This window comes from Tachypleus tridentatus, chromosome 11 (genome assembly GCF_004210375.1).
Source record: "Tachypleus tridentatus isolate NWPU-2018 chromosome 11, ASM421037v1, whole genome shotgun sequence".
NCBI lineage: Eukaryota > Metazoa > Arthropoda > Merostomata > Xiphosura > Limulidae > Tachypleus > Tachypleus tridentatus.
Window position 1 is genome coordinate 90,797,874 of NC_134835.1, and position 12,251 is coordinate 90,810,124.

Sequence of the window (12,251 nt, forward strand, 5' to 3'; positions counted from 1 at the left end):
AATATCAGCCACATGTGCAAAGTTATTCAACAAAAACTGTTCGATTGTGACCAAACTTTTTGCACACGACTACGCAATTTCGTCTGAAATTGTTACTACAACTTCATCTAAGAGAAAGGGTATACTGTTTTTTGCTGCTAGAATTAAAGACGGCTGTCTCATAGCAACAAAGCTGTAGGGTGAAAGGACGTGCAGATACACAAGTATTGGTTAAGTTTAGCAAACTCTATTAGCAGTTTCTAGCTCAAGTTTTCAAAAGAGTCACATGAGTAGGCAGTTATTCATTATTCATTGCCAATTTTAAAGCGTAAACTTGCTAATTTTCTGAAATCCTCCTAATTAAAGAGTGTTTAGCGTCACGTAACATTAGGGTAAGTAATGATGCTTATACGGCTGGTGATGACAAGAAACATTTAATCTAGTTTTCATGTCGTTACTAACACGGAAATAAAAACAAAAACAAAACCTTGGGCATGGGAAAATCATTGAGCATGCGACTTGAATGAAATAACTATTGGCGACAAACTTAGTTACATACATAGCATTGATAATAATTGTACAGCAAATATTAATTTATTAGTTAACTAAGCCGTTTATTTTGTTTTACTTACCATCATTCTCCAAGATGAACCAAAAAAATAAAAGTTTTAATACCTGCGAGTGGGCGAAGCATGAATAATCCATTTTATGGTTTTGCGCTTAACAAAAAACAAGCATTCATTGCACGTCATTTTATAAGTACGTCCTGAAATTTTAAATCGAGGGTATTTTTGAGAAATGAGAAGAAACTCTTTTTGTTCTGGTTTAGGAATTAAAACTTGATTCGTGTTCAGCTTATGTCCAACACACTGTGTACGTTAATGTTTCTAATGACTCTGTCAACTTCAACTAATAAAATAATGTGTAGCTCAACATATCCTGTTTGTTCTATTGTGACCACATTAAATATTTATTTATGGTATCGGCCCGGCATAGCCAAGTGCGTAAGGCGCGCGACTCGTAATACGAGGGTCGCGGGTTCGTACCCGCGTCGCGCCAAACATGCTCGCCCTTCCAGCCGTGGGGGCGTTATAAAGTTAGGTCAATCCCACTTTTCGTTGGTAAAAAGAGTAGCCCAAGAGTTGGCGGTGGGTGGTGATGACTAGCTGCCTTCCCTCTAGTCTTACACTGCTAAATTAGGGACGGTTAGCACAGATAACCCTCGAGTAGCTTTGTGCGAAATTCCAAAACAAACAAACAATTTATGGTATTCGCGTTTTTGAGTGAAACCCGCCCTCGGTATACTTTTCACCGACGTTTTTTTTTTTTCATTCTTCTTAAATTAACTGTAATTATTCCCAGTTCTCTGTCAACCCAGAAGAAACGGGAACTGTGTCAAACTCCTACCTTAAACACAGCTAAAACTTTGTACTTTAGGACTCGACGCATGTGGGAACAGAAACTACTTACCCATTTACTCATCTTAAATTTAACTTAAATCCGTATTCTGTCTTTCCTCTAAATAAAAATAAAACTATTTTACTAAAACTGGTTAATGATGATTGTGTTGATGACTGAAATATTTTCATTATCTACATTTACCGAAAACAATGAATTGCCAAATACTTCAGATGGTGAACATATTAGCCATTTTTTGACTTGTTCGTGTTTGATAACGAACCAGCTCAAGATCAGTATAAAAAATGTCTTGCATTTTAATTATGTTCAATCGTATTATGTATACTTCGTGTCGAATATGGTGAATAAATCGTATATAATGTATTGTTCTCCCTTAACAAATTATAATTATTATAAATACGGTACTTCTTTCCGTAATGAACTGAATGTCTATATTATATTTCGGGAATTTTTATATTAAATTCTAACACAATTTACTTATGATTTATATAGAAAACGGAAATATAGAAGATAATTGGCACACATACTCTTGAAGCCATTGCGTCTTTTAGGGGAAACTATACTTTAGTGATTTGCAGTTGTCTTCCTCAACGGATGCTATTTGTTGTTTGTTTGATATACCCAGATCAATAAAGCACGTATCGCAAAACCTGAGAGGGTCAGGTTTCATTCAGACATCTTACTATCTCCTTTACTAATGTATATTATCAAATGCTATAATCACGAAATCAGGGCTGAAACACTAAGTAAAACATAAATTCTACTTCTTATTCAGGATCATGTCTATGAATAGAACGCTTGTAGCTTTTAATGCCGTTTCAGTACTTTTCTTTTGATCGTTTACACTGACAAGCAGTTCCATAATAAAAAGGTACTTTTTCACTTAATATTTACCAGACGTATATTTCACGTACTTTTACCTAATTCTAGTAATATTTTATGATCTAGTGCACGTAGATGTTTTCTTGCGGTAAAATCTGAGTGGAAGAGATAGAACTATCATCAACATGTATGATTTAGCGATCTATTGAGGATAGTGAACCGTATCTGTATAGTTTTCATCAAAATATGTATTGGTTTTATATCTGCGTATTTATACAGAACTTTTAACTTTTATGATGTGGTTAATTGATATTGTGGTGTGATCACTGTGTTTTATATTACTGTAATTTGTTAATACGTGTTGGTACTACACTAAGTCCAAGTAGGACTTTACTACTGGTCGGTCGTATGTATTGTATATAAATTTTAATGATATTTTCTGGTGTGGCTTCTCTGTTTTTCACCAATAAATCTCTTGGTATAGTTTGTTTAATGTCATATTTTGTTCCTGATTTGAGTGATATGATTTTTTTTACAATAAATTTTGAACTGGATCCTTCAACAATACGTTTGTAGTTCCAATGAAGAGGGCGTGCAACTCTTCAACATCGTCTGCGAATTGTGAGGTTAGGCAGAAGGTTGGATCATTTAATGGCGTATAGCTTACATGATGAAACCGATAGGACTAACTATCCTTCCCTGGGGACAACCCGCATCAGGAGGGAAATACTCCGAGTAGGTGCCCTCCATGTACATACGGCATCTTCTAATGACTAAAAAAAACTTAAACAATCAGCGAATAACATTTGCCGGTAAATCCATTTGTTTCATTTTATATCTCAAGATATTTTGTTATACAATGTGGAATACAGGTGCCACTGCATTTTTCTTGATTAAAACTATATTATAGTGACAATAATTTAACTAAATGATCTGTTGTTTGTCGAAAATTTCTGAAGCAATTTGTGGAGAACCTATTAGAAATTATGTTTTCTAAAATTTTGTTTATACAAATAGTCGAACTAATTGATTCGTATCTTCCTTATTTGTACGTTAGTTTTCCTTTCTTTAATAACATAAATATCGTTCGTAAGACGAGGAGAACTAAAAACTGGATTTGATACGGAATTACTGACGAGATACAACCTTCAATACAGTTGTTAGTGCTCTTTGTGACAGATTTGATTTGTGTACCTGTTTTAATATCGTTATATTTTCTGGGTAAATATATCTTTAAAAATGCATGTAACTTGTATTGTTAAATATGTATTGCGAAATTTCCGCATGTTCACTAAAATTGTAAAGGATTCTCGAGTTAAGAATCAACAATATATGCGCACATAAACACTAGTATATTGTCAGTATTGTTGTGCAGGCTGAAATTTCTAGAAATTCTCCTCATGCCTATAAATGTAACCAATGCAACGTGCCAAAAGAGAATAAATATTATTGGTTTGCTACAGTTAGTATGCTATAAACCTCAGAAGCAATAGCTCTGATTGACACTTATTAATCGTGAACTTCAGATATTTGACCAGGAACATTTATAAATTTCGGACATTACAAACAATTTAACTTCAACGGATTCACATAGGGCATTAGTATTTTTACGAAGATATAACTTCAGCAGTGAAAACCTCATGGGTGGTCAACGAAGAACGCAGAGCTACCAAGCTCCTTTTTAATAAATTGTATTTACATCGACTCAAAAGTAATTCGATTCTTATGCACCCTGGATAAAGATATTCAATTCCAGATCAGACAGAAGAATCAGAATTGTTTTTAAGTTTGTAAAACTTCTGTGTATAAATCATTATATATAGTAACTATTTATAAAAACAGTTATTATAAATTGTACGATTGTCTCTATATTAAAATATATATTTATTAAAAAGAAAGCTGTGTGTATAAATCTTGTTGGCAAACGGCATAAATTTGGTAAATATCGACATGTAATTAAATTTAAAATTAAAATTATTGTTTAACTCAGTTTCAAGCTATTTCTGATTGTAGTTACTTGAACCCATGAGATAGGCAGGCCTCAGGTTCAAATGAACTGGGGGGGGAAAATATAAGGTGAGAAAACAATGTACCGTATCTTGTGTAGGTGACATGATCGACACTGGTAATTTTATCAATGTGCTGAATTAGTTATAAAATACTTTGTTTGTACATTATATTTGGTACAAAATAACTTGTGTAGTTCGGTGTGAACATTATTTTCACCAGTACAAGTTATGCCCAGAATATTTCAACATGAACAACATCGAAACTCTTTATCAACTTACCTTGTTTAATCTAACACTAATTCAATTCGTCTTGAAATAACAAACTGCAAAATTGTTAAAGCAAATTATTAGAAAAAATGCGATTAATGTTCCCTCAAAACAAAATTATATGTTTATAAAAATGTTTTTTGACTTTTAATATTAGCATTATACGTCTTGGATGAATGTTTCAGGATAATAAATATTTTCTTTGTTAATTTTTCTATCTTCACCAGAACGTGTAATTTCGGTAAAATGCACAGTGAACGAACATTCCCAGGAGAGAAGTAATTCAGAAATGAATTTTGGTCATCCACGGGGGTAAAACTAAATGCACACTAGTTTGTTTAACCATAAAACTAGTCCTCCATGTACTATTGGAACAACAGCAACAAATTAATTGAGAAATTTGCTTGATAAAAGGCTAATGGTATATTTTGATGTCAAGATCTGTTTACAGTTAGCTTCTGTAGTTGTGAAACTTCTCTCATTTCTTTTTTTTTGGGGGGGGGGCGAGATTTGGTGATATCAATCCAGCACTACTTCTAAATATTTTTTTATTTTAAATGTTTAGATTGTCACATTGTGAAAGCAAGGACCTTCTAATCCATTCAGTGCACCTTATAAAGTGCACTTTATAAGTCCATTACTTGAAGTTTTTTTTTATTGGAATAAGTAACTGATGTCATTTTAAATAACAAAAAATATTATTTTCATCACACATTGTCTAAATTGCTTGTAGTTTTGACGCCCAGTAAACGGTGACAATCTTCTTGACATATGATGAATTGTCAAAAGTATTCTTTCATTCCATTATATTAGATTGTTGTTAGACACTGTTTTACTATTTAAGTAATCAGTTTAGTACACAAGTTATTACTTATTTTATTTTCCTACTCTCGTTTACAGCACTGTGGTATGAAATCCATTCTCACGGACCTGGAGATTTTTGGAATGTTCACTGGTTGTCTCTGTCATGATCTTGATCACCGGGGCACAAATAACGCCTTTCAAGAGAAGTGAGTGGATATATTTGATTTTTAACAACGAAAAGATTATCGTTCTAACAAAAGTATTTCGAGTATGTTGTTAGTTTTCGTGTTACAAATTTGGTTATCACATTAACATGCGAGTTATGTTCGATAAACTTAAACCACAAGAATAAAACTTTTTATTTCGAACTTCCTCTTCAAATACACAGAAATTCGTTGTATTGTGATAGGTTAATTGGTGAGTATTTCAAACTCAACTTTGATAATTCTATATATTTTGTATTATTGAAGTTTTTATGAGTGGCTTATAAGACACTTCTCCACTTCACAAATCAGAAAGAATGTAAATGAAGTGCAATTGGTAACAAGTTGCATGTGGAAATCTCGGAGACTGAGATAAAAATTTCAAAAGTGGATCGTGGAAGTTCTAATAGGTCTGAGTTATAGTTATTAATAACAGTTCGATTCACTCAAGCAGGCGTAACAAAGGACAATACCGTAATTCTTGATGTGTTATAAAAGTGACAGTGAATCTGGTTATTTGGTTCAAAGAGCCGGATTAAGCCCTTGTGCTGGCGCGGATATTCATTGCTGGATGTCTTCCCGTTTCGTTAGAAGTTCAAAACTAAGGACGGCGATAAATGAACCTCAGTGTAAACAGGCCAGATCAAAAACTGTTCGCACAAGCCGCCACCCTGGCTAAAAATTATAATGTCCAGTTATAATGTTTAATGCTTTTCTTCTATGTTAAAAATGTTAATAACAACACTTGTGAAAAAAATACATTAGACTCATGTGTCAACTAAACATATTTGGATTCCAACCAAATTCAAATTACATAAGTTAAATGTGTTGCAAAAGACATTTCTTATTGAGTAAAAGGAATGTTAATAATGCAATTTAAAACTATTATTATTACTTGCGTTACAACATTTCATTTAACACCAAAATATTTATTTTACGATGGTGATTGACTGTTCTGTATCTACTGGAAGTTGTCGTATGGGGAAGTTTTTAATCATTTGTTGTATTAAAAATATAAGTATATTATCACATTTGTAAAAAAATATATGAATGATCAAAAATACCTTGTTACAATTAAACACATGAAAGGTTTGCGAATACCTACGACAGATTATTTTAACGTAAAGACAGGCAGAGAGGGAAAGAGAAAGAAGGGGACAAGTGTTCAAGAGTTATCATTTATTTTTTATGTATATTATATTTTAATCATTTGTTATAGCAGCGAAGAGGTATTTTTAGCGTATGTAATTTTATCAAAAATCTTTATTTTCGTTACAGAAGTGGTTCCGCTCTTGCTCTGCTCTATGGAAGCAAGGCCACAATGGAACAACATCATTTTAACCATGCTGTAATGATTCTCTCAAGTAAAGTACGTTTACGATTCTAGTCCAAATTTCTTGTGAATTTAAATATTCATAAACCATATGCATCTTCATATTTCTATTCTTTTTAAACTTGTGTATTATGATGATGAAAAGTTACCGTTCCGAGTTTGATGAATACTAACAAATCACATAGGACGAAAAAATATATAATTTGCATAACGAGAAGCCCAATGTTACCCTAAAAGAGAAAGATCGTTCTTCCGAAAGTTCTCAAATGCTTCTTAAATATGTAATTTTGAAAACATTGTAACTTTGATTGTGAAAATAATTTGACTCCTATATTATAGGACTCAAATTATTATTGACTCCCTTATCCTAGTTAACTTATTGTGGGAGCCTGACATCAAAATGATTTCCATCACCTCATTCCTCCATAACATAATTATTTATTATTCCATTTATTCGGATAAGGTGGAAAGTGGCTGGGCCTAGCAGGTATGTGGATTAGGGCGCTCAACTTCCAATATGCGGGTCGCTGGTTTGAATACCTGTGGATGAGCATACTCCCTGTAGGTTACTATCTAAAACAACCATCCAAGTGTAAAAAGTTTTGACCAAGTCGCATCTGCTTCTGTTAGTCCCAGTGGTAAGACTACGGATTTACAACGCTAAATCAGGTGTTCGATTCCCCTTGGAGTGGACACAGCAGATAGCCCGATATGGTATATTATCCTCGTTAATTACAACAACAGCAAACAATGATTCAATAATTTAAAATATTCAAAAAAATGGTGACCACATAAAATTTGAAAATATGTTTGTCAGTTTCATAGGCCTAATTACATTCTTCAACTATACATATTGTCGGTGAAAATGTAAAGCCTTTCGTGTGTGGACCTGGCGCCATTGTTAATCCGCATCTAGATTTGTTTGAACTTGCTTCCATTAATTGTGATTTATTAAAGTAGTCAAATGTGTTATATTTTAGGAAAAAAATTACTTGCACGGAAAATTTGGCGTTTTTAAATATTAATACTTTTTTCACCTGTTTGTATGAGACACATAGTATTCTTGTTTCTTGACGATAAACTTAACTATCGATTTCGTCTTGAAATTGTATAATCTGTATTGTCACTATGTAATTTTACTGGAGTGTGCTGCTGATACGCTGTAGCTGTGTCAGATGTACTTTAGCAATCTAAAGAAGTCTTTGTACGATATTATAACACAGGCGTTTAGGTGTTTAAAAGATAGCGAGTCGGGCCCGTAGGCGTTGAAATTTTTGGCGTTCCACTATAATATATTGATTATGGTTTTCCATTCTTATTTTTCAAAACACTAACTGAGGATTCGGGGCATTTTCAAATGGAATCGGATCATGAGATCCGTGTACAAATGCCCAGCGACGCCTTCGGGCCGTGTATAAATCCTTTAACATTTTGTTATTATATCCTAGGATGCTTGAATGTGGCATCGCTCAGAAACGTGATTTTAATAACTGCATGTTTGGCAGTAATGCAGTTTCACCTGTTGGAATTCATGGTGTAAAAATCTCTTTTATAAAGATACATTACAGGCATATCTAATTAGTAACATGAAGAGTTAACATTGTAATGTGAAATAGATCCTATGAATGCGATTTCTAAACTCTTAAGCTTCGTTTAACCTATGGAAACGGATGGAAACAGGGACAATGTTAATAGTTGTTACAGATACTTGATTTAACAATATAATGCTCTTTATTCAAAAGTTAACTGGCTGAGGTATTGGCTTATGAGTCCTCTAGTGGGACAACAGTAAGTCTTCGGATTTACAATACTAAAATTAGGGGATCGATTTCTCTCAGTAGACACAGCAGATAGCCTATTGTACTATTGTGGCTTTCCTATACCTAAACACACACACACACACACAGTATATATTATTATTATTAATATTTGTGAGTTGTTGTATGTCTGAAAACTATCTTGTTGAAATCACATAATAACATTTATATAGCTAAGAAAATACAGGTGTTCTGTTTTCATAATATAACACACTATTGGTATTAATGTGCACAAGACGCATGGGATGTGGAAGTTTGAAACGCATATTTCTAATGTGCTTTTGAAGTTTATCAATCTATTAATGAAAAGATTTTCTCGTTTTTAGTCGATTACACACACACACACACATTCATTTGGCATGAGGTATCTGGCTTGTTTCGAATCTGCTATTTATTATTTTGGTTAACATTGACCATTCCTTAGCACATTAATCTGATACTTCCAGAAACTTGCATGTTTTGTTGACTTTAACAATACACTTAATTACACACAAAATGTGTCAGGTTATTTTATGTTACGGTTTAAAGTATAAATTCATAATAATTAGAACTGTGACGACTAATTGTTTAACCTTGGTGGCTTAAATGTAAAACGAAATCGAACTTCGATGTCAGTTTATTCTATGCTTAACGTTGAAATAACGGTATTCGGCTCTAAACTTGTTAAACTTTCGTTTATTCACACCCATTGGATTGGATTGATAATCTTCTAAGTGACATTAATTTTTAATTTTTTCCGAAGTAGTTATTAACGTTGCTAAAAACCTGCAATGAAAAAGCACAATTTCAGTAAACTTGAAATTACATAAAACCTGAACAAAAATAGGTATACTTTTAAATATATTTCTCGTAGATTAATATTTTAGTATCGTTACAACAAGTCCCCCGCTATTACAGCGACAAGTCTACAGATTTACAACGCTAAAATCAGAGTTTCGATTCCTTTTGGTGGACTCAGCAGATAGCCCGATGCGGATTTGCTTTAAGAAAACACACACATACACGTTACAACAAATCAATTTTGAAATATGCAAGACTTCATTCTCGCACCATGTAAAACATGCGGAACATTATTAATAATTCTTATTATAGACTAAGTACAAAAAAAAGACGCATAAAACGTAATCTGTGTGAATCATAAGTCTTAATATAAGATACCGAGAAAATTACGACTAAACAATCTATTTCTTGGTAGCCAGTTTTAAAAAAGGTTTATAAATTTAATATTTCTGGTCACTTCCAAGTGCACGTATTATTTTCGAATGAAACTAAATTGCTAATGTAAAGTGTTTGTTCTCTTGGAAACTTCCGATGTTCATTTTTTTATATATTTTTCGGTTGCAAGCAATACAAAAATTTCGTAGCATTAGTGAGGACTAAAAGAAAACAACTATGAATAAAATTACTTTCATTACTAAGTTTGTGTGCTGCTTTCTTAATTGCATAACGCTGGCACAACTACGACTAATAATTTCTGAAACGGCTTTATAGCTATGAATGTGACGTATATCGTTTTTTATTTCCAGGGCCACAATATATTTTCTTCTTTGTCGGCTACTGATTACAGTCGTGTAATGAAGATCCTGAAGCAGGCTATATTGGCAACTGATTTGTCTACCTACTTTCAGTAAGGTGATTTTTTTGTGTGGGAAATAATGTTCTATTGTAAATTCTGGCATAAATAAGTGTGATAACTAAATTCAGACACTTTCCAAAATCAAACGAAGAATGTTTAGTTAAGGTTTTGTTAGCTTTTTGCCTTATATATGTTTAATAATGGTTCACTTATTGTTTTGTTGTTGAACCGTTGAGGTGTAGTAAGCGCTGTGATGATATTAAACGGGGGTTTGATCTTGAAGTGTAATGGATGCTCTGTGAGCGTTGGACCTTAAACCATCCATAGGACTGTTTGCATGACAACTTTTACCCTTCTAAAAATATGAGAAACGCCTACTTCAGAGTTGTCTTAAGCCTTTCAAATCTTTTACTACTAAGTACGATATTCTTCCGTTAAAATATTTTCTGGGTAGTCTCATCACAGCCTGAAAACTTAAAAAAATATTCACATACTTAATATTTTTCTCGTAAGCATTGTTGAAGATATTTTAGGTTTTGGTTAAATACTGTCAGCCTTAAATTTGTCTGACGTAACGTACGTAAACGTTGGTAAACTGTTCTGTGTAATTATACGTTCAATGAGCGAGGCTTCTCCATTTATTTTCATATTTCGCCAGTAACTTACAGAACAGTTATGCAATTTTGTAAATTCATAACTGTTTGATTCAGTGAAATTGTACAACGAGAACCGTCCTTGCACGAAGAGGTGTTTTAATGTGTTCGTACAGTTAACACTTTTGTTCTATTATAATGAGTCTAGTCCTTTCTATTGCACATTAACTCTTTCTCTTAAAACACACACAGATTAAAACCGGGTTTATTTTTACTTTAGTAAAACATGAAAATTACTTTTCGTGAACATTAATGTAATATCATTATCACAGTAAAAGATTTCAGCTTAAACAGATTGCTTCTTAGCTGATATTTTAATGTGTATGTATATGTTATAAGAAACAAGAAAATTTTACTAGTTTTACAGGCAACAACAACAAAAAACAAACAAACAGGGCTTGAGTGGGTGTAATTATAATACTGATATAGCCAGTAAGAAGATTACATGGAAGCATTTATGTTATCTAGGTTACGCGGGAAGTTCTTTTCTCTTGTTGACAATGCTGAATACAACTGGGACGTTGAGGACCAAAGGGAAGCGTTGCGAAGTTTGTTGATGACTGCTTGTGATCTTGGTGCTAGCACGAAACCGTGGCACATTCAAAAAAGAGTAAGTGCATGGAAAAATAAACTGGCTTCTTTATGGTTCGTGCTGATAAATACCACGTCATTCGTGTCGCACTACATGAGTTTCAAAAAATATGTATTAAATTTAGAATGTTTGATCTTGGTCGTACTATTCTGACCCAGTTTGACATTCAAGTTTGATTTTATAGAAAAACTCGAAACAAGCTAAAAAGAGCTAATTTATTCCTCTTGAGAATCACGTGGAAACGAGTTTCTTGTTCCACTTTACCATGAAGAGAAAAAACAACAACGACGATGTTAAGTAAATATATTCATGTCGATTCTACATACAACACTACAGAATCTTTTCAGACCGATAGAATATAAGAGAAACAAGACATTTAAACTGAAGAAAACTTTAACACAAATAAACATATAGAACATATTTAAATACGAACGCCATTATACCTTGCAGAGGAATCGTTGGAAACTTAGCTATTCCAAATAGATGTGGACCGGCATGGTCAGGTGGTTAGGGCACTCGACTCGTAATCTGAAGGTCGCTGATTCGAATCCCCATCACACCAAACATGCTCACCCTTTCAGCCGTGGGGGCGTTATAATGTGACGGTCAATCCCACTATTCGATGGTAAAAGAGTAGCTCAAGAGTTAGCGGTGAGTGGTGATGGCTGCCTCTAGTCTTACACTGCTAAATTAGGGACGGCTAGCGCAGATAGCCCTCATGTAGCTTTGCGCGAATTTCAAAACAAGCCAAATAAACGTCTTTGAAGATAGACATTT

The 12,251-nt window shown here is 33.4% G+C and overlaps 1 protein-coding gene across 8 annotated transcripts in view; it reads left to right on the forward strand.

The window, feature by feature from the left end:
• The window catches only part of LOC143232748 (dual 3',5'-cyclic-AMP and -GMP phosphodiesterase 11A-like), a 116,210-nt gene that overhangs the window by 93,871 nt on the left and 10,088 nt on the right, over positions 1-12,251 (forward strand). For all 8 annotated transcript variants that reach the window (XM_076468554.1, XM_076468552.1, XM_076468548.1 and 5 more), the window contains 4 exons: positions 5,397-5,506; positions 6,782-6,872; positions 10,180-10,280; positions 11,351-11,492. In XM_076468554.1, coding sequence (XP_076324669.1) covers positions 5,397-5,506; positions 6,782-6,872; positions 10,180-10,280; positions 11,351-11,492 — 444 coding nt within the window. The remainder of the gene's footprint in view (positions 1-5,396; positions 5,507-6,781; positions 6,873-10,179; positions 10,281-11,350; positions 11,493-12,251) is intronic.